The 23,342-nt window shown below is 48.7% G+C and overlaps 1 protein-coding gene across 1 annotated transcript; it reads right to left on the bottom strand.

The window, feature by feature from the left end:
* Positions 1-3,524: 3,524 nt before the first annotated feature.
* On the bottom strand, positions 3,525-17,796 carry inhbaa (inhibin subunit beta Aa). The gene is made up of 3 exons (XM_087846728.1): positions 17,708-17,796; positions 16,600-17,353; positions 3,525-4,857 (listed from the first exon to the last, which is right to left on the bottom strand). Exons 2-3 carry the CDS (start codon positions 17,141-17,143, stop codon positions 4,037-4,039), a joined length of 1,365 nt encoding a protein of 454 aa, XP_087702854.1. The 5' UTR covers positions 17,144-17,353; positions 17,708-17,796; the 3' UTR covers positions 3,525-4,036.
* Between the last annotated feature and the right edge of the window lie 5,546 nt (positions 17,797-23,342).

The following is a 23,342-nucleotide window of genomic DNA, read 5'->3' as shown; positions in this document are numbered from 1 at the left end:
GTGTACGTCCTTTAAACTTTAATGGTGAAGCAGAAAAACAAAAAATACTATAAAATAAATTAGATTAGAAAAATGCCACAAGCACATTTGATTTGTACAACAAAGCAATGCAACATACTGGAATCTGATTCCCATATATACAGAATAAAAAATAGACTTTTTATTCTTTGTCCACTTTGTTCAGTGTCAGTATTTTTTTTTTCATTTCAATATAAACAAAATTTGAACAAATAACAACCACGTTTTGTTTGTTTTTTTATTTTTTGCTTCTTTTTGAGTTTTTTTCTGCACTGACGTTTTGTTTGTGTCCATGTACACAGGACCAACTCCGAGGTCGCCCCACAGTCCAGAAGAACAAGAGGAGGTTCTGCCCTCCTCCATGAAACCATCATAACAACAAAAAAATCCAAAAAGTAAAAACATGTAACTTCATCAAAAAGGCGACAAACACTCCAAAACTTTTGGTGAACAAATCGACAATACTGATAGAAACACACACAACACACAAACAGCCGGAATCTGATTGGACGGCGTTTTCTCCCAAATTTACGGCTGTGGATTGTCTTTTCTTTTTTCAGTTCAGAACAATGAAGAGTAAAGCATTGTGGGAAGTGGAGTTCTTGATGTGCAGAGAGCGAGAGGATGAAACAACAGCAGAGAAACTAAAAACATGAAAACATCGTCTGTTCACTCAGGACAAAATATTCATTTTCTGTGTTTTTCTGTGAAATCCTTTTGAATCAGATCATGAAGTCATTGCTTTTCATTTAAAAACAAACAGATACACAAACTCGACTCTTTGGTCTCCTAAAGCAAACTAAGACATTAAATATCAACTTTAACAGCTTTAATTTCACTGTCAAAATTGAATTTTCACCAAATCAACTGAATTTTATGATTCATATGAAAATTCCCATTTCATGTATCCAAAGTGCCATGTTACCAACATTTTATATGATTAATGCTGCGTTCATGCAGCGAAAAACTTCAATCTTTGTAATAAAATTTTACCCAATTTTAACTAAAAATTGTTTTAATTTTAGCCCCTGTGTGGAAAAATCCCATAAAACTCACAACGTAACTTTAATAAAGACATAAAGGCCGCTTTGTTTTTGAGTTCATTGAGAAAGATGAGATGCTAATGCTGTAAACATTCACCACAGACAAAGACGTGAACGTGGATTGCAGAGGTTCGATAGGCGGGTTAGCTGTTGGCTAGCTATCACAGAGAACTTTAGCTAGCCTGTTTTACAAACGCAGGAAGTGGATCCCACAAAAGTGTGTGACCAGCACGTTTTCTAAGTGCTTCACTTTAGCAGAAGTCCTCGGAGCTTCTGACCGGACAGACCGGAGGTTCCCCGTGTGATTATGTAAGTACTTAGCTCCATATAAACATATTAATCTGTACATGCTAACTGGTTGGCTAGCACAGCTATATAGCAACAGGCATGTGCAGATTTATCCAATCAGAAGCCTCCACCTGACCTGTCATGACCCATAGTTGCTCGAATGGCCGCTAAGTGCCAGAAAGCAGCAGGTGAGTGGAGAACGTCGTTTTCTGGAGACATCTATTGTGTGTCTACTGTTAGCAAACGTTTGCTTAGTAATCTTTTATAAATCTAGAACCGTTCTGCTTTTCCTGATTTCCTGTCTTGAAGCTCATGTTCATGTTAAAAATGTAGAAACTGGTTTTTCTGGAGGCCTATCTCCCACCACCACTCCCCCTGCCAGTGGCAGACGCCCTCAGACATCGGTGCGTTGGTGGTTCTTTGTGTCCGGGGATGGGCGTCCAGGTACACACCAGCTCACTCCTTGGTGGCTGCTTGTCGGGGCCTGGAGCCTGGGGCTCGCTCAGGCCCCTTCGGGGGTGGGATGCCCCCAGCCTCTCGGCCTGGGGCTCGGTCACTCTGGCACAGCTGGCTGCTGCCGGAGCTCATGGGCACGTCACTGCAACCCCCCCTGGCTTCTGCTCCGCGGCTGCTGAGTGACCCCTCATCTGGGACTCTCCTCAGCTCTTTCTGGGACAGTGGCACGGCTGCCCCTCTGTTGGTCTTCCTTGGTCTCTTGTGTTCTGGGGGCCTCTGGATGTCTGGAGTTTTGATCTCCTCCATACCTGCTTCATGCCCTGGAGGACGGGGCTGTGGCCCCCCCACACCCTCTAGCAGATCATTACATGAAGGAACCTTTTAAAAGAAGCGCGTCCATGCTCACAGGTGTACACACGGGTGCTCACACACACAAACTACACCCTTTTTGGCTCCTACCTCAAAGCACACTGTGCGCTGTCGATCTTACGTGCTGCACAATAATGTTTAATATTTAGTATTTACTGTTATATTCCCATATATCATTGTGATGTTGTTTATTGTATTGCTCTCGTTTTCTTCTGCTTGTTTTCTTTTTTCATTCTCAACAGGTGATCCAGGTGATTGATATATGCATTTTTTTTGTCTGCTTATTTAGATGGTTTTTGTTTTTTGCCCTTTATCCCCGTCCCTCTTCCCCTCTGTTTTTCTTTTTCCCAGTCAAGTCTGTCCCGTATTTAGCAAGTGAAAATAAAATAAAATAAACAATAAAAGGTGAATCAAATAGACCATTACGGCAAGGCTGGGATGGTCCATTTGGTAAAGTAAATCCGTTGGGTATCTTTCTTCGCCTTTAGACAATAATTCTGATGCAAAAGAACCAAACGGGACAGGCAAAAAAAGAAGAAGAAAGAAACTGTTTGTTCTACACGTCAGTCTGGATGATGTCGTAGAGATGGATGAACATGTTCACCCAAATGTTTCTATTTGTGAGCCAATCAGAAAAGAAGCTGAACTGAAGCGGCTGGAGTTAAAGGTTTCAAAGCAGGTGAGCTGAAAATCAGCTGAATGTTTGAAATCCAACATCTGTGAGTGCAGACGGCTGATGAGTGAATTACTGTGTCATCAGCGTAGAAGTGAATAAACGTAGGATTCGTCAATAAACCCCACTGTTGCTGTGAGTACAGAGAGCTGGGCGTGGGCAGCAGCTCACTGAGAAGCAGTGACAGAAACAAACAGAAGGGGATGCAGCTTTCCTGCTAGACTTTTATTGTGAAACAGCATCAAGACCAACATCCTGAAATCAAACGTACATTCTAACGCGAGTCAGCCACCTGTCTACGTGCTTTTGGCAAAATCAGGATTCTCTGGCAGCGAGCGTTAGACGCCAGCTTCAAGCCTCAGCAACCAGGAAGTGACACAACTGATGACACGCTCAAGTATTTTGTCAAGACTAGTGGGGCTCAAACCTGTGACCTCCCTCCGGTCTGTCCTGTCTGTCTGTGGCTAATCTGAACACGAGTGTCGCTATAGTGCAAAAAATAAACACGTTTGAAACGCTTCTTTTAAAAAAGAGACATGATAACACAATATATTATTAACAACAATAATAATATTAATATACTTACTGACAATAATAATTATAACATAAAGAAGTGTTTGGTTCCAGCAGCCGAGCCAACTTGTTTCTTTCAAGTATCTCTCAACACACACACACACACACACACACACACACACGCATCACAAACGTATACTTCTAAATAAAGTACAAGAGTCTTCTTCTGTCTTCCTCCAACATTTTGAGAAAGTAAACATTTGGGGAGCCGACAAACGGACACAAATAAAATACAATAAGGTCTGAATACGTGAAACAAGTTGCATAGTTTTGAGATTTTTTTCTTCTTTTGTCGCATTTTTTTCAGGCACCTCGTCTCTCCGAAGTCGGTTCTGCGGTGCTTGAACGTCTCAGCCACATAAATAAGCTTCGCTCCTCCGTTTGTAACAAAAATATATTAGAGATTTTTTTCTTCTCTTTTTCTGAAAGTGCCGTGGAGACTCTGAGTTCTGCTGGACGAGTCTGGAGCAGAGTTTTTACCCCAGAGGGCGACCTCGAGGGACGGACGGAGGCGAAGGATGAAACGCAGTCAATAAAAGTGACGTGATGATCCTAGAGTCAGCTTCCTCCCTCTCTGGGCTCAGAGGTGCTCCTCCTCTCCGGCTCAGGTTTGCGTCTACGAGCAGCCGCACTCCTCCACGATCATGTTCTGCACGTCCTTCTTGATGATCTTCTGCTCCTCGTTGTAGTACAGCATGGACATGGCTCGTAGGCGTGTTGGCACGCAGCACGACTTCACGTTCTGGAAGGGGCTGTAGCCTCTCATGCGGTAGTGGCTGATGACGGTGGAGTGGAAGGACAGCGTGGACCCGGTGATGCTCGCCACGTGGGAGGGGCATTCGCCCTCGCAATAGTTGGCGTGATAACCGCGTGGAGCGATTATCCAGTCGTTCCAGCCAATGTCTTTGAAGTCGACGTAGAACTGCCGTTTGCAGCAGACACGCACCTTCCCGTCACACTCCAGCCCGCGCTTCCTGCGCCGCTGCGAGTCGCTGCCGTCTCCCTGCCGGACCACGGCCATGAGGAAGGGCCGGTGGGACTGCTCCCGCTGGTTGTTGCGCTGCGATGTCTCAGCGCTGCCCGAGACCAGGACGATGGTGGCGCCGGTGTCGGCGCAGAGCGGGCAGGACACCCTGAGGCTCAGTGTCGTGCTTGTGGCGCTCTGCAGCAGGGCCTGCACGGCGGCCGACACCGGGAAGGTGTGCCAGCCGCTGCGGCGGGTGTCCACCGTCTTCTCTGACAGGAGGGTGTCGTCCTGCGGCAGAGACGGACGTCCGCCGGACGGGTGGTGCTGCTGGAAGAGGCGGATGGTGACTTTGGCTCGGCTGCGGTTGGTCTTGGCTAAACGTAGGAAGAGCCAGACGTTGGCCTGCTCCACCAGAGACAGATCGCCGCCTTCTTTGGAGAGGACGAAGTTCACCGTGCCCGGAACCTCACCTGAGACGGAGACAGATGGAGACGGTTAGAAAGACTGTCATACCACCTACATTCAAACACACCAACCCGTCCATCCACCCCAACCTCAGTCACTTCGTGAGTCATGTGACCTTGACCAGTAGAGGGTGCGGTGACCTTTTGGACTGTTTCACTCACACAGCCGTGAACCCTTCCTAAATGTAGCATGCACACATTTTACAACACGTCAGCAGACACACACACACTGAGGACTCTGTGAGACACATGTGAGCTACACACAGCTGATTGGACTCTTCCTGCTGACTCGGCAGCAGCGGTCGGAGGTTTTGGAGTCAGGCAGCGTTTAAAGCAGCTAATGGTTCCCACCAGGAGCTCGGTGTCATACCGCGGCCCGGGACGAGCGGATTTACTGCAGCGTGTCTGAAAACAAACGAAGCGTTTCCCTCTGCAGGTCACAGCCAGCCAAGCTGTTTGAACAGGAAGTCAAATATTGCATTTTCACGCAGCAGCTGCTGGCTTCCTGAGCAGATAGTTTTCTATGTAGGCGATCGCAGAGTGGGGACGCTTACTGGCTGAATCATTTAAGGCTTCAGCAGCTCCCTGGAGGAAGCTCCCATTTTATTTTGATAGCAGACTTTGAGCAAAAAAAAGAAAACAGAGCCGTGAAAGTCAGTTTACAATCATGTGAAGGAAAGAAGAGGACACACACACAGACACACACACACACACACACACACACACAGACACACACACAGACATTAAAGTTCTCACAATCTCTTCAGGGAACAGCTGAATTCCTGCACACACACAAAACCTCCTCCAGCATGCAAACACACACACACACACACACACACACACACACACACACACACACACACACACACACACACACAAACACACACACACACACGGTATCTCGTATCTCCTAGAAGCCTCCACACCAACAGCACCAGTTACGCCGGTGTTGCATAAGCTCCTCACATCACCTTTCCCGCTCTCTCCCTGATGTCTGTCGCCCGTGGGCGTCCGTGCAGAAAGTCAAAGTCACGATTTGGGAGTTTCTGAATGTCAGCTGATGAACGGTGTGACTGGGCGGCTCGTGTGCGTATGCGGAGGCGACCGGCACTCGAGCGAGTCCATTAACACAGTTCAAGCGACAACTCGGAGGCGATTGTCTCGCTTGCATCATCGTCGACACTTCACGAAGATATAATAAAAGTTCATTCATTGTTTCTTAGAATAGCTTCTGCAGCCTTCAAACAAGCACAGAGATCCTGTGAGAGCGTAAGGGACCAATCTGGCAGCGTGGAGCTGAAGCACGGCTTCTGTGGGTTTCTGTGGGCACTCGAGCAGAACCACGCTGGCGTGGCGTGGCGTCCATGCCGCTGAGAGCAGCCATGTTTTCACTCATGATGCTTTGTTGACCTCTTATTCTATTTAAAGGAGCAGTTCAACTCAGACGTGCTGCTTCTGCCCGGCTGTGGTGATGTGAGGTGTTTTGAGGGTATCAGCTGCAGGTTTCTGCTTCTTTCTTAGTTTTCTCACAAGCTCATAAAAATCCACAGTAGCTGCATGTTTGCAGCTTTAGGCTGGAGCCAATCAGAGCTGCTCGGTGACGGCCGAGCTGCGGACAGACGCTCGTTCACATCTGCGTGCAGAAGCGATGGGAAACGCGCCCGTCGTCCTTGATCTCATTCTGTGAGCTGTAAAATCAACTGTCATAAAAAGCATGAAGTTTTCTTATCACGAGCCCAGAAGCAGCCAAAACATTCCTGCACTGTAATTTCTCAGAGAAAGCTGCAACATGTGTGAGTCTGAGAGATAAACAAGTATCTGGACTGTAACTGAATGCTTTCTTTGCTACAGCGCACAGGGTTAAACCCGGCTGTAGGTCATGTGACCGTGTGGTCCGATGTGTGGAAAGACGACAGTATGGACGACTTCTGCACCGTTTTCCTTAAAACCAAAGAAAAGTGAATGGAGTTTGGTTGGGCAGCGACTTTGAGCTGTTCCGTCTATTTTCTCATGAACTAATGTAAGAAAAGAATTTGCCACACGCGTCACATGATCGTGCATGAGTGGGTGGGTTTGAGGCATCCGAAGCATTGTTGCCATTAAATGGGAAAAATGTCAGGAATGTGCAGCTTCTGTGGATTTTGGAAAGCTTTTACTGTCAGAATGGAAAAAAGGAAAAAGAGCAAAAGAAGCATTGACACAAAGTTGGACACGTTGGTCTGAAGCATCACTGCGACCTGCTGCTGCTCAAAGAAGAGCGACAGGTGAGAGCAGGTGGGCGAGCGACAGGTGGAGCAGCAGAGGAGGCGAGAAAGGAGACGCTCGTTTACACTCTGCGACCTCTGCGAGCCTTCCCCTCGCATCACGCTCTGTCTGCTCGCCGCTAATCCCCTCCATCTACACGAGCACATTGAGGACACACACACACAGTTAGGTTCAGTGTTTTCCTTTGATTTACTTAAAGTCTCATCAGAATAAAGATAAATATAAGGTGGAGTCAGAAGACGCCAGAAATAGCTTCGATTTTATTTAAGAAACTCAATGAAAGTCAACAACATCGTTTAAACCATTAAACACCAATTTAGATCCTGACAGACTGATTCTAGAAACGCTTTTACATCATATCAGCAGCTCGTTCAACACCCACTGCAAACCTAATACGAAGCTCAAACCATCAAATGTCGGCTTCAGATTCACAAAACCATCTCATACTGTACCTGACTGTAACCATCAAACACGGAGCATTGATAACCATTTCACACCAGCGTTACACCACACACTGCCCACCAATGACGACGGCTGCTGCTGTGGCTGCTCACTCGCTTCTTAGGGTTTGGGGGTGGAGCTGTGTTTGGGTTTAACTCTGACGGTTCAGCAGGAATCTGACAGTCAGGAACGATAAACTGACCTCTGAGTCCAGCAGCGTTCCCTCCCCTCCATCGGCGCGGCGTGGAGATTATTATGACTGTGACTTGATTTATCAGACCAAGCTAAACAGACTTCCTGCCAACACGCAGCACAAACACGGTTTGGTATGTTGTTAAAAGGACGGCTGGTTTATTATAAATCTTATTAAATCCTCTCTAATCCCCTCTGTCACCCACACGGGGGAGAGCTGACCAGTGTTATCGTGTTATTGGACACCTGGAGGTCAAAGGTCACACTTCATGACGGCATTTATCTGTGTTACTGAAACCACAAACACAAACTCCAAACCTAATTCCATCACAAAAACACTCAGGTCAGCACTTAGCTTAGCAGCGCCACAAAAGGAAAAAGCGCCGCTCGGAGACCTGCTGTGAGGGAACAGCCATCGCAGTTTGAGCTCCACTTTGTCACACTCACACATATTCATGTTCTACAGGTACAAGTCAGGAGCCAGCAGATTAAAGAGGGCGTTGGTCTTCAGAGGAGGCGGGGCCTAACCTAAACCACTAAAGCTGGATTTGACCGTTGACACGTGTGAGTGGACACACCCTCCTTCATCATATCATCCTCTGTCCCCCATGTTTACTCACACACACACACACACAGTGCCCATGTTTGGACAGATGGGTACTGAGTGTGTGTGTGTGTGTGTGTGTGTGTGTGTGTGTGTGTGTGTGTGTGTGCGCCCTGAGGATGAGGATGAGGATGAGGATGAGCTGCTGGTGTGATCAGGCTGCGTCCTCACACAGTCCTGCTACACGGTGAAACCTGCAGAGTCACAGCTCTTCCTGTGAGGAGCAGGAAGCCCTGACAGCCTCAGTCCGTCCTGTGCGTCCATATTTGACTAAAATCACGGATCTCTGCTGTTTCTCACACGGTCAGCAGATCAGGGTTTCTCCTCTGAGGAGCGAGAACATGAAAACTAAAGTCCAGAAGTCGTGACTCAGCGTCTGCGGTCAGCAGTAACCAAACAACCGTCTCACTATCAAACCAAACAGCTGACAGCCGTTTCCCAGAATCCTCGGCTGAGATAAGCTGTAGTTTATTATCATTCAAGCACTAAACGTGTATTAATCCGCCGCTGAAAAAAGTCCCTAAAACAGCCAGTGCTGTGTTTGTCTCTGCAGCGAGTGAGACGTTTGTCACGTGAGAAGAAGCTCGGTCGGTGTTCGTCGTGTTTGTCCTGACCGCCGCCCAGCCGCCCTTTCTTCTGTCCTACAGTTTACATTAGGAGGGCGTGGCTGGCCCCGTGTTTACCTGCACAGGTTAAATATGCTTCAAGTTAAGCATGTGGAGAAAGTCTGGATTAAAGAGCTGCAGTTTCACATGTTTGTGCTTTGAAATCAGAAGCTGAGAAATGAAAAAGGAAAAAACCTCCAATAAAGAGGAAATCGTCACGTGACCAGAAAGAAGAAGTTACAGCTTTTAAATCCTGAGACTCTCCATCGTCAATAATTCGCTTCAACACAATGATTCAAACTAATTCAGACCGGAGTCACATGATTACAAAGCTGCTGAGCCGTCACAGTGACGTCGGCAAACCCAACAAAATGGCAAGGAGGCGTGAACGAGTTCACCAGCAGGCTCAGCGCCGGCTGGAGGGGCAAACAAGAGTGTTTAATAACCAATCACAGCTGCAGTCATGCTGCACGCAAAGACACAATCAGGTCACATGACACAAACACTGTGATTGGTCAGTCACAGTAACGTGGACGGTATGAAATACTCATCCAATGGTGTCACGTGCTGCTGGCGTGACAGTGATGTGCACATGCACGCAGGACGTGGATGCCGAGGCCTCCAAAGGCGCCACCTCGAGGCTGAACAGGTGGAGACGTCACAACGCGCTGCACTCAGCAGTTAGCTTCAGGTAAAGATGGCTATGAAGAAAAGTGCAGATTTGATCCCCTGGCCTCACATGATGGAAGTGGGCGTGGTCAGCTGGTCACACAAGCCGATGTCACACACCTGAAGACCTGTCTGTGGTCTGGATTAAATACTCAGACTTTGATAATAAAGCAGGACGCTCTGGTGACAATAACCCGACTGAGAATCTCTAAACATCGGTAAAAACCAAACCCTGCGAGCAGCTGGCGTCGCTGAGTGTCCTGCTTCTGATTCGTCTGTTTCTGAGCGTCTAAACAAAGTCTGGGAACATCTGATCCTGGTTTCTCGAGGCTTTGATGGAACGCAGGTGTTTACAGGAAGTGGCAAGCTGGCAATTTACAGGACGCCCGTTTCACCAGCTAAAGGTTAAAGTTCACCACGTCAGCACTGATCCTCTGCGTGGGAGGAGCTAAGGAGCTGGTCGTTGTTTCCATCCAGTAGTCGCGTGTCGTGCTTTTATTCTCACTTGGAGGGACAATAAAGTGAAATGAAAGCAGCAGAGAAGTTTCAGATGTGGCTCCCGGAGCTGCGACGGCTCCACTTGGATCACGTGCGCCAGCTCTTCGTACCAAATAAAAGAGGGCTGTAAAACGATTCCAGCAGTTTCAAACACGAAGACAATAAAACCCCGGAGAGGCCGTCCCAGCGTTAAACCAGCCAACACTCATACTTCTGTTGTTTTAACAAAGTGCTTTTGTGGCCTGTTTCTCATTTTCAGCCCTCGTCTGAAGCACATTTCTCTCCGGGGAACGTAAAAATTTGAGCTAATTTCAAGTCGCAGTGCTGTCCTGTGGCTGAGCCTGCCTGTCAGTCTGGGTTCCCAGGCCAGTTTATTTATACCGAGAGCAGATAAGCAGCCAGATCTGACAGACAAACGCCAGCGAAACTCTAGCACAGTGCCGCTTAGAGAAAACGCCGCCGTCTGACGTGACCGTCGACTGCAACACCAACATGCAGACGGCTTCAAACCCGCCAGAGTCCTGCTGCTTCTTCTCAGCTCTAACGTCATCCTCCATCAGACGAGCAGACGGATGCACAGCAGCTGGGCGTGTCCGTGTGAAAGCATCGATCCAAACCTTTCATTTCAGAGGAACATCGGAGCAGGACGAATCTGCTCAGTGTCAGCTGACAGGTCGCACACATACACTCATTGATGCTGAGTGCAGATTCAGCTGATGCTCTCAGTTTCCACACGGGATAAATTGACAGCTCAAACTTTTCCTGGACTCGAGACAAATTAAACCAGTCACGCAGAAGAAGCTGGTTTTTATCTGCCTGTCTCTTTATCTCTGCAGGAAAAGTCTTATCTCAACTGTTAAGGTAACAACTTCCCTTTAACGTCACAACACAGGAACAACATTTAAGAGCGCTCCTGCTCTGAGCCACACTGGGAGCCTCCCAGTGCGGCCAGTCTCACTCTGAGCCTCTGATGTGGTAAATATAAACCCGATTGTTTCTCTGTGCGGTTCATCCGGGGACAAATGCCGAGGCTCACACAGATTCCTCCTCTCTTTCCCACTCATTCCTCCCCCGGTCCTCCCTCTCGGCCTAAACTCTCCGATTCCTCCCAATGGAGCCACACAGCAGAGAGAGGACAACGAGGAGAGGTCTCACTCTCATGCTGTACTCACTGTCTTCTAAACACAGCCACACCTGGGATCAGAGACCCAGAATAAACACGGCCTACGCTGGAAACCAGTCAGCTGATCTGCTTACTTCAAATCTAGTGGCCAGTTTTCAGGGTTTCCAAGTATCTAAAGCACATATCTGGACTAGTTCTTCCTTTTCTGACCACTTATGTGGTCTATGAAGGCAGAGCTGTAATTTCAGTGGCTTTGCTTTTGTTTAGCAAACACAGTCGACCAGAACCTGGACAACAAGATGGAACCAGACAGTCTTTGGTAACTGAAAGTTTACAGACCATCAGGATGCATGTGGTGGTTCAGCAGAACTACAATATCTGCAAGTGAGCTGGAGGTCTAACAGGGTTAACTTCCAAAAACTGATTAAGGCACCAGAGGTGGGTCTACGGCTGGTCTATGATTACTCTATAGCTGGTCTGTAGCTGGTCTATGGTTACTCTATAGCTGGTCTGTAGCTGGTCTATGGTTACTCTGTAGCTGGTCTGTAGCTGGTCTGCAGCTGGTCTATGATTACTCTATAGCTGGTCTGTAGCTGGGCTATAGCTGGTCTATGGTTACTCTATAGCTGGTCTGTAGCTGGTCTGTAGCTGGTCTATGGATACTCTGTAGCTGGTCTGTAGCTGGTCTATGGTTACTCTATAGCTGGTCTGTAGCTGGTCTATGGTTACTCTGTAGCTGGTCTGTAGCTGGTCTATGGTTACTCTATAGCTGGTCTGTAGCTGGTCTGTAGCTGGTCTATGGTTACTCTGTAGCTGGTCTGTAGCTGGTCTATGGTTGCTCTATAGCTGGTCTGTAGCTGGTCTGTAGCTGGTCTATGGTTACTCTATAGCTGGTCTGTAGCTGGTCTGTAGCTGGTCTATGGTTACTCTGTAGCTGGTCTGTAGCTGGTCTATGGTTACTCTATAGCTGGTCTGTAGCTGGTCTATAGCTGGTCTGTAGCTGGTATATGGTTACTCTATAGCTGGTCTGTAGCTGGTCTGTAGCTGATTTATGATTACTCTATAGCTGGTCTGTAGCTGGTCTATGATTACTCTATAGCTGGTCTGTAGCTGGTCTATAGCTGGTCTGTAGCTGGTCTATGATTACTCTATAGCTGGTCTGTAGCTGGTCTATAGCTGGTCTGTAGCTGGTCTATGATTACTCTATAGCTGGTCTGTAGCTGGTCTATGATTACTCTATAGCTGGTCTGTAGCTGGTCTATAGCTGGTCTGTAGCTGGTCTATGATTACTCTATAGCTGGTCTGTAGCTGGTCTATGGTTACTCTATAGCTGGTCTGTAGCTGGTCTATAGCTGGTCTGTAGCTGGTCTATGATTACTCTATAGCTGGTCTGTAGCTGGTCTATGATTACTCTATAGCTGGTCTGTAGCTGGTCTATAGGTGTTCTGTAGCTGGTCTATGATTACTCTATAGCTGGTCTGTAGCTGGTCTATGGTTACTCTATAGCTGGTCTGTAGCTGGTCTATAGCTGGTCTGTAGCTGGTATATGGTTACTCTATAGCTGGTCTGTAGCTGGTCTGTAGCTGATTTATGATTACTCTATAGCTGGTCTGTAGCTGGTCTATGATTACTCTATAGCTGGTCTGTAGCTGGTCTATAGCTGGTCTGTAGCTGGTCTATGATTACTCTATAGCTGGTCTGTAGCTGGTCTGTAGCTGGTCTATGATTACTCTATAGCTGGTCTGTAGCTGGTCTATGGTTACTCTATAGCTGGTCTGTAGCTGGTCTATGGTTACTCTATAGCTGGTCTGTAGCTGGTCTGTAGCTGGTCTATGGTTACTGTATAGCTGGTCTGTAGCTGGTCTATGATTACTCTATAGCTGGTCTATAGCTGGTCTGTAGCTGGTCTATGGTTACTCTATAGCTGGTCTGTAGCTGGTCTGTAGCTGGTCTGTAGCTGGTCTATGGTTACTCTATAGCTGGTCTGTAGCTGGTCTATGGTTACTCTATAGCTGGTCTGTAGCTGGTCTGTAGCTGGTCTATGGTTACTCTATACCTGGTCTGTAGCTGGTCTATGGTTACTCTATAGCTGGTCTGTAGCTGGTCTGTAGCTGGTCTATGGTTACTCTATAGCTAAAGCTGCGTCACGCTAAGACCTTGATGGACAGGGAGAAAAGATGAGGAGCAGAGGTGGAGAAGATGAAAAGAAAAATAACACAAAGAATGGATAAACAGAGAAAAAGAAGAAGATGGAAAAAAAGAATTATTGCCAAGAAAAGATGAGAGAGCAGGAGCGAGATCAAACGAGGAGCAGCGGGAAGAGAAAAATGGGAGTGAGAGAAAGGAAAACAGAGAAAGGAAACACGCTAATTGTAGTTTATTCTCATATCTTACAGATGTTTTTGTCCTATCAGCCGCTTCTATTCACTGCTTCCTCTCAGTTGTTGCAGGTCACTGAACCTGAACCTGAGCTCATCTCACGGATGCTAGTTTGAATCCCCAGACAGAGGCGGCCACCAGAATAGACCAACAATGACCGGTTTATTCTGTCTGCCACAGTGGCGAAGGCTAGATGGAGGTTAGAGGGGGCAGCAGAGAGCGAGAGGGGGAGGCGACAGTGGATTGAGGAATGTCGCTAATGATGTGTTCAATTAAGTTCAATTAGCCTAATTGTCCTCTGTGTGTGGGGAGAAGCGGGGGGAAGGTAAACAGAGCGGGCTTATGGAAGGAGAAGGCCGGACAGATGGATATTGTGTCTGAGCTGCTAAACGGAGGTTGACACTTGGTCTCCGCCAAGAATCCAGTTGTCCCTCTGCTTCTCTGCTTGCCATCTCCGTCGCCCAAAATAATTACCGCGGTCCCTGAATGCCTCACTTAGTCCTGACAAAGCACAAGACTGGCGGGGTGAAAAGTATTCTCATGGCGGATCAAGTAACATCTTAGAAAAACAACAAGGTTTTATCAGATCAGGGGGAAGTGTCTGCTGACGGTGTCCTCGAGGCTTAAAATAAGGTTCCACACACAAGACTGGAACACTGATCCAAGGACTGGTACTGGACGGGCTGGAGTCAACCATGATGCTGGCTGTTTTATTTAACATGTTCCCAAAGTGAATTCTGGGAGTGTTTTCATTGGTGGTGGCTCCACACACTCGAGTTTCACCCAAGCTGCTCAGCAACCGCTAAGGCCGGTTGGAAAACCGGGCACATTTCATTGTATGATAAGCCTCCTTTGTTTGGGCCAATATGGTGATGACACAAAGTTCTGAGACTTCCTGTGCAAGAAAACACACACCCACAGTGTCTGTGGGAAAATAATGATGGAAGAACCAGTGTTATCACAGAGGGGGTGGAGGTGGGGGTGGATGGATGGGCGGGTCTCCTGCTTTGTCTTGATCCAAACTCTGAACTTTACCAAGTAAAAAGCTAAAACGTCAAACTTGAGCCACAGCGCCGCCACATCAGGGCGGAGGGTATCGCACCGTTCTAACTTCACTATTAACGCAAGACAACCCAAGCAGGTGATTAGGTAGAGGATCACCAGGGGGTTTAAATCTGGGACTCCCCACCATGTGACCCTAGAACTGAAGAAGCTTCTCGGATGAGAGGTGAAACGTCTTCAAGCAACTTAAAGAAGTCCAGACGCTTTTCTTTGCAAGCTCCTTAGCCTACGATGACCTGGACGCCTGAAAACCCAAACAGTACTGAAAGTGCTTGACACGCCGGCATGGTGACAGCTGTGAGCTTTTATTTAACTGGAAATATTCTCTGTCTGACATGAAGAGGTAAAGAAAATGTGAATCTGAAGAATGGACATTTGCAGGCACTTCCACAGCTTCACTCTGTAGCACTGAAACATGACTTCAGTATGACTCGTGCAGAATAAAGACGTGTGAGTGTAAAACAGAAAATCACTACACGTGTAGAAGCCAGCGTCACCGCATCAGCTCAGTGTTTCCAGCAGCACACAGAGCTTATGCAGTCATTCTGCCCCCTGCTGGCTGACACATGTGCTAACGTGGCTGCAAACTGGTGCTAAAATATTAAGAGCAGACTGCTGAGGTATATTTAATGATTCAGAGCATGAAGTGAAAACTGCTCTTACTTTAAATGGACGCCCGGCCGCTTTGTGGGGGGATTTCTTTTGTGAATGAACTTCACACTGAGCGTTTCTGTTTTCTGCCTGTAATCTGAATTAGCGTCCTCAGTGCTGTGAGATTTCAGCAAGGCCGTTGATTTGCCTTGAACGCTGCCTTCAGTCGCTGCCAGCAGGAGCGTAGCGACGGCCGAGGGGCCATAAATCTGAGCCTGAGGAGAATCGGGGCGCACAGAGCTGCCTCTGAAATGTGGCTGTAATGCATAATGAGGGTTAAGCGTGCTGCAGGCGGCGTCTTCCTGAGACTCCGAGCACAGCAAAGGTTTCGGCCGGTTTCGGCCGATTTTATTGAAACGCCGGCGACGTCGAGCTGTCTGACAGCTGATCGTGATTGGCTGTTTCTAACTCTACGGACGAGATCAAACTCCGTGTTTTCCTTTCAATAAAAGCTGCTCCTCTCCGCCTGTTTGCACAGATCCACTTCATAAAATTCTTTTCCATCTGCTGTTCCAGACTCTCGCCTACAGAAACTCCAGAGGAGGAAGAACACGTCACAGTCCCGCCCACACCGCTCGACTGACAGGTGAGCCGATCGAGGACTTCAGATTTGCTTCTACATCTATAAACCTCCCCTCTGTGGCCGACCTAAGAGAGTTTAGCGTAACCAGAATCAACCTGGAAACACGGGAACACACAAGAAACAGGAAAAACACTGGAGTCACCAGGCTTTCCCAGAAACCTGGTGACTCCAGCAAGCGCCGCGACGAGAGCAGGCAAAGCGGGACCTGCAGCAGGTCTGAAGGTCAAAGGTGACGCGCAGAGGAAGAACGCAGTTAACACCTGACCCCCCCCCCATGCACATACTGTCTCCTGCTCGCGCTCTTTGTTGCTACTGTCGGTCAGAAACACATTACAGCCCTGTTACCACTTTAAGAGGTGCACACACACACAGACACACACACACACACACACAGACAGACACACACACACACACAGACACACACACACACACACACAGGCAGTGACACACGAAGCTCTGACTGTAAGTACATAATGAGGTATTCTCTGACAACAGCAGGAGGTGATTACAGAGAGTGTGTGTGTGTGTGTGTGTGTGTGTGTGTGTGTGTGTGTCTGTGTGTGTGGGGAGTGGAGGTGTTCGACTGAGTGAGTACGCAGGTGGAATTAAGCAGGTGGACACACACACACACACACACACACACACACTTCCTGTCTCGTGTTGATGTCACACTCACCGGGCTCGGCGAAGGTGATGATCTCTGTCGTCTCCTGAACATCGCCGCCGTCTCCCGCACGAGCTCCCGCCGCCGATAGCGCTGCTGCCACTCCTCCTCTTCCTCGGCTTCCCCTCCCTCTCACCTCCTCCTCCCCCTCGATCTGCACGCTGCCGTCCTCCGCCACTCGCCCCACGTGGAGCTTGCGCAGGGCGTTGAGGAGAGCGGCACGCGGCACGGGCCGGGTGATGTTGGGTCGGGCCTGGAGGTGCAGCATGTTGAGGATGTGCCTCTTCACCGCCTCCACCACGTCTTGCTGAGCCGCCTCATCTTCATCTTGCTCGTGCCCCCTCGCCATGCCGTCCCCCGCTGTGACCCCTTCGTTCCTCCGCATCCTGGCCAGGGCGCAGGAGGGGCAGTGGGAGCCGGCGTCCGGCTGGTGGTGAGGGTGGACGGTCAGGGAAAGCGGCTGGAGCCCGGGCCCCGCCGGGTCCGAGGCGGAAACGCTGCTCTGCACCTGGACCAGGAGCAGGAGGGTCCAGCTGAGCAGGGGCAACGGCGACATGACGGCAGGAGATTCAGTGATGCTGCCGGGTGCTCAAACAGAGCCGAGGAGACGAAGAAGAGTCGAGTTTGGTAGAAAAGTGAAGAAAAACTGAGTCCTGGATGAAGAAGAAGAGTGTTTGAGATTCACCTTCCTCCTCCTCTGCTCGCTCTCTCACGTTCTCTCTCAGAAGTTTGGAAGCTGCAAAGTTGAGCTCAGCTCACAGTCCACCTGTGAAACGGAGGAAAAAAAGCTGTAAAGAAACCAGACACAAAAAAGAGAAAAACACACAACGCCGGCAGAGAAAATGAGTAATCCGTGTCTTTTTTGTCAGGGACAGATGGCTGAAAAATGTGGAGGCGTCACAAGAAAGAAAGAAAGAAAAAACAAGAAAACAAGAAAAAGGAGAAAAAGTCTCAGATGTGATGAATGGATGATGAAGTCTGCAGGAGGATCCTGGTTCCCGGGGTGAAGTCGCTGCACAGAGTGTGTGTCTGTGTGTGTCTGTGTGTGTCTGTGTGTGTTGGTGTGTGTCGGAGAGGCAGTTGGACTAAGTTAAGACGGGAGTTCCTCGCTCTCCTTTACCTCGTTCTCTCTCTCTCTGTGGTGAATGCCTTCCCTCGCTCACCAGTTGAATGGTTTTAGCGGAGTGGGCTGGACTCTCTCTCTCTCGCTCGTCTTTCTTTCCCTCCCTCTGCTTCTCTCTCCTCTCGCTCGCCCTGGCAGCCTCCCACCATAATTATATCTCCCTCCTTCCCTCCCTCTCTCTCCTTCACTCCAGTCTCCTCCCATCCTCCTCTGTGACTCATACCACTCTAACTTTTACCTTCTCCCTCCTCCCTCCCCCCTCCCTCCCTCTGTTTGGCTGTTAATGGAGCAAAGCTGGTATTCCTTTATCCCTCCCTCCCTCCCCTCCTCCCACGGTCGGCTGTGAATGAGTTGCATGTCGAGGGGAAAATTCTTGGATGAAGTGGGTTTGTGCTATGACTCTCCTGTCCATCTGTTACCCGTTTGACTGTCTATCAGTCTGTCTGACACTCTGCAGCTACAGTCAACATGGCATCACGGTTCATGACTGTGCCGTCTCGTCCCGCGGCGGGCATAGCGGCGGGGATTCCTTGACCCTAAAGGCAAAGATACGGGCACAGTAACCAAGAGGCGGTGGGCTTCACGTGCCCCGCCATCGGCTGACAGTGGTGGAGGTCTGCAGGCGTGACAGAAGAGCCTCAGTGATGAAGATAGAAAAACGAACAAACCTAAAGTTTCAGTCAGCGGGTGGGTGGGGTGGGGGGGTGGGGGGGGGGGACCGGAGGGAACGCTGACAAACTCAAAGTGGAAAGTTTGAAGGACACGGATGAAAGCAGTCTCTGATTCTGCTGCTGTGGTGGCGGTGATCTGAGGACGCCGTCACAAAGAAATGATGAAATAACCACCAACGTGTTTCATGGTTTCTATTAAACGGTTTCTTCAGGAACCCCAGGGGTTCTAAGTTCTAGTGATGTTCTGGTGCCTCGAGGTGTTGGTAAATGGTAAATGGTCTGTATTTGTATAGCACTTCACACAATCAGTCATCCACACATTCACACACTGGTGATGGCAGCTACATTGTAGCCACAGCCACCCTGGCTGCCGGACACTGGCGCCACCGGGCCCTCTGACCACCACCAGTAGGCAACTTGCTCAAGGACACAACGACCGAGAATGTCGGAGCCGGGGCTCAAACTGGCAACCTTCCGATTACAAGACGAACTCCCAACTCATGAGCCACGATCACCCCCCAAGACGTTGTGTCCCGTGTTCTAGCATAAACCTGAGTTTCTGGACCTTTCAACAGGGATTTGAAAAAGCTGCTGATTTGTAGCCGAGTTTCAGGAGCAAACGAGTCTCAGATTTAATTTCAGTCGCCTCAGAAAATAAAGAAGGGTTTTAAACTGGGTATGGTGCCAGTCCAGCACAAACGTAACAGGCTTCTAATCTCGGGGGGTTGTAGATGTTAGATTTTAACAAGAGAGTCCCAAAGATCACTGAGAGGTTTGGGGGTTTCTCTGCAGTGCCACAGAGGGATTCGACATGACATTTGGGGGGTCCCCTCTCGATGAAAGGTTTCAAAGTCATTTTGGGAGAAATTAAAGGGGTGAGGGTGGCGTAGGGGTGGGGTAGGGGATTAGTGCCATGTGTTTCAAAGGTCTGAGCAGGTTCAGGTTATTAAGGTCTATTTAAAGGCTGGTGCCGATGCTCGAGCTGCCAATAACAGAAACTGACGAATTCTCATGTTTGCTTCCTTTCCTTTCCTTTCCTTTCCTTTCCTTCCCAGATCCACCCTAACCAGTTCCAGGTTTAGAACATGTTCCCATGAAGCTGCTGGTTTGCTTGACAAACTGTTTGCTTTCGTCATCATCATCATCACTGTCTTACTTGGAAACAGCACAAACAGGATGGTGATCAGTACAGTTTGTCATCACGTTTCTTTCACTGAGACATCAAAGCTCTGAGCGGCATCAGGAGAGCAAAGAATGATGAGCTCACATTAACTGAAGAACCTTTTTAAAGTCTTCAGTCAAATCTTGTCTCATCTACCAAAGGCCTGGGTTTGGTTCATGTCACCGAGACACAACTCTGGGCCGGTTTCCTGGGAGCTGGTTGTGTTTTGGTGGTTTAGAGTTCTTAAACTGTTGTGATAGAGGGGAAACCCGTCCAGGGTGTGCCCTTCATGCCCCGCGGCAGCTGTAATGGGCTCCAGCTGATGAGCAGTTGATGGATGGTTTAGGTTCAGTTAATCTCTCTCATCCAAAAGTCTTTAATGGCAAACTATCCCGAAGCTCCTGAAGCAGTTTTTAGCGTGTGGCTGAAATTAAACCTAACTTTAACCCTGAGAAGCTAAAGACTGTGACAGGGCAGGAAGGTTTCCGCAGGGCGGACAGGAAGTCCCTAACATGGACGCTTTGGTTTAACAGGTGAACCAAAGGGATCTGAGTAGTTTTAAAGATGTATTACCAGTGTAATAATCAGAACTCTACAGCAGGAGTTGTGCTGTAGCTATTTCCCATTACACCACCTCTGCACCCCCTTCCCTCCACCTCGTGCTCGATGCTGCAAAAACCAGAGAGTCAGCTGTGACTGTAGAGGAAGCAGGGACGACGCGGCGTTACACACAGAAGCTTCCGGCTGTAATCAGACGTCTGGGATTCTCCCCGCGCTGCTGTGACATCATCACTGCGGGGTAAGTGTGAGTCGTTGTGTTCATGTTTTTGTAAAGGCCGTCCAGCTCATGCCTGTGTGAGCTCAGCGCTCGCCGAGTGGCCTAATAAAGCCTCTGCAGCGTGTGGAGCGTGCACGGACGTGTCTGCGCCGCTGCTTCTTTAAATAACTCCAACCAGCTGTGAGTCACGAACCTGCCGCACCGCCAGCAGCACGCTGATACACCTCGCCCCCGGGCACGAAAAACAGCAACCAAAACAACCACAGCAGCTGGAAAAGTACGAGGGAGTGATTTCATCTGCCGACCATCGCATGACCTCATCTGTCCAGAGTCATTCAGAGTTATGAAGCGTGTCTGAGTTTGGGGGAATGCCCTCTGACGATGAAGCCACCATCATCCTCACACCGGCCCCTGATTTCATTCTGCTGTGGGGTTCAGGGTGAACACGCCACGACAGACGTGTCCAGGCTGCTGGTTTGATCTTTGCTGACCTTTGAACTCTGTCTCGCTCTAAATGAGCTCCTGGTGTGTTTCTGTGTGGCGAGGACGTGATGGGCAGGTGAGCGGAGGCTGGTGCTCCGTCACCCTGAATGCAGATGGAACTGCTCCATCTAGTGGACGTCAGCTCTCAGCACCGTGACCTCAGAGCAGCCTCACGTCTTCATCGCTCTTATTCTTCGTTTCCTGTTTCAGGTCTTTGTCGGTCCTGCTGTCTTGTTATTCACGGGGATTTTCATGCCCACCTCTGTCTTTTATTCTCCGGCTCATTCCAGCACACTAACACAAGCGATGGACCCTGGAATTCTTTTAGAGCGGAGCATTCAAAGAGGGATGTGAATCTCTCAGGATTTTTATATCATTTGTACAGTTTGAGTTTATAATTTTCTAATAGAACCGTGGACAGTTTAAAGAGCTGACTTGGTTACATATTAAAGGGTTTTTAATGAGTACAGATAATAATCAGAGTTTGTAAAGGTGAGCCAAAGCTCAGGTGGGGCTTGAGATTATCCAATGGGGTTCCAGAAAGCGTTCCTAATGTTTTGACTGTTGAAGGATGAGCCAGGTAGTCCAACAAATTTAAACAAATTTCATTTCATTCGTTCTGTGTTGGTTTCACAGTTCGTCAGTTCTGAATTCTTGATTTCAAAGAATAAGAAACAGATTTTATAAGATTGTTGGCGGTGAATTTATCACTGGTGATTATTCGATTCTGTATTTTTATATTGTTAGCCAAAGAAAGGTGTTTCTAAAGGACAACATGTTGTTTGAGGGCCGAACGTTTCTGAAGGTTAACTGTTGCTCAGTTTAAGACGAGCAGATGAGTTCTTGATGGTTTCACTGGTTTTTAAAGGTGGAACCAAGGGCTCTGCAGGGGCCTCCCACAGGCCTGACTGACAGTGACGATGCTAACATGCTAACATTAGCCTATTAGCTGTAATGTGCAGCAGAGGCGGGAATGTCAGTATGAGTGTGTGGCTTACAGTTTATTTACAGACTGCATTCCACACACACACACACACACACACACACACACACACACACACACAGAGGGGATTTCTCCATCATACTTCTTATTATGGCTGTGTGTGTGTGTGTGTGTGTGTGTGTGTGTGTGTGTGTGTGTGTGTGTGTGTCATGCAGATGTCCGGGTGTGTCTGCTCTGTGTTTGTGTAGGTGGGAAAACTGCAGCAGCATTTTTCCCTGATGTGATTATTTTCTCTTAACAGCTTACTCACCAATCAGAGAAGAGGAAGGTGATGATGTCACCCTGATGACAGGTAGGATCAGAGAGGTGAAGAAGGACACGGGCTGAGCAGAGCGGCCAAACAGCAAACACAAAACCAGTTTGGGACCCGCTGAAGGTCGTTTATATCGGCACACTCTGAGCCGGATGACTTTACTCTGTCGTGTCCTCACCGAGTGAACTGAGCTCAGCCTGATCCTGATCCTGACCTGACCCGGCTCAGACCTGAACCCTCGAACAACCTCTTAAAGATCCACCAGAGAAACTCAGAACTGTTCTCTGAGGTCCTGACGATGATAGTTACACCAGCACACACACACACACTTTTCCCTCCTCATCTTGAAGGCTTCGTGTGTGTTTTCATGTATCTGACATTTTCCAGAGTCAGACCTCTGACACCTCAGAGGATGTGCGGTGATTCATGCCTGCCACACACACACACACACACACACACACACACACACACACACACACACACACACACACACACACACACACACATCAAAGACGGGGTCCTGAGCTGTGAACCGGGCCGTCTGACCGTCTCGCCCCACAAACACTGACTTTCTCTCTCTCCCTGTTTGTCAGTCAGTGTCTCTCGCCCTGAATGCCCGGCGGTTCCTGTCACCGTGTCAGACTCCAGACATCTGGCACCAAACCAGCACCTTACAGAGCGCCGGACAGCTTCCATGTTTGTGCAGCTGGAGCTTCTGAGCGTGGTGTGTTTGGCGGGTGGAGGATGATCATAGGTATGTATAGATGATCCTTACTTCCTGCTGTGTCGCTGCATCAGATGGAGGCTGATGTCTGACCTGGACCTCCTGGGTACACGCCGCCTCATGACCTCCTGATGCTCATTTGTAGGAAAGTGTTTTATGCCCTCTCACTCTGATTATGACGCCTGATAACCTTCAGGTAACGCTGTCACCAGAGCATCTTTCCATCAGCTCTTCTTTAAAGGCACTGAGGAAGGCCGTTACTTTTATATGCTTCATATTCCCCATTCCAGATGTTTTCAGAGACAGCTGTCCCTCGGGCCGAGCAGATGTTGCTCCTGAGCCTGTGGACATGGGTGAGCACTAACGAGGCCTTCACAGATGTTTGCATCGACCTGCAACACTTCAGGATGGCCCGTACCTCTGTGCACATGACTCCGTGTACGTGATTGTTTTTCAGAGTTTCTCGGGCCACCAGCCGGGTCTCCTCTCTGAGGAAGAGGAGCTGGGTCAAACACCTTTCTCAGAAACCTGCTGGATGTGACTCCATGATCAATCTGT

The sequence above is a fragment of the Neolamprologus brichardi genome, chromosome 9, assembly GCF_056152115.1.
Source record: "Neolamprologus brichardi isolate AB-2024 chromosome 9, ASM5615211v1, whole genome shotgun sequence".
NCBI classification, from domain to species: domain Eukaryota; kingdom Metazoa; phylum Chordata; class Actinopteri; order Cichliformes; family Cichlidae; genus Neolamprologus; species Neolamprologus brichardi.
This window is presented reverse-complemented; position numbering and strand designations above follow the sequence as displayed.

Bases quoted from the DNA above. Each gene is read 5' to 3' on its own strand.
- inhbaa (XM_087846728.1), bottom strand. From the start codon at position 17,143: ATGTCGCCGTTGCCCCTGCTCAGCTGGACCCTCCTGCTCCTGGTCCAG. The intron at 4,858-16,599 runs GTGAGTGTGACA...TCTCCGTCTCAG, and splicing joins CATCACCTTCGCCGAGCCCG to GTGAGGTTCCGGGCACGGTG.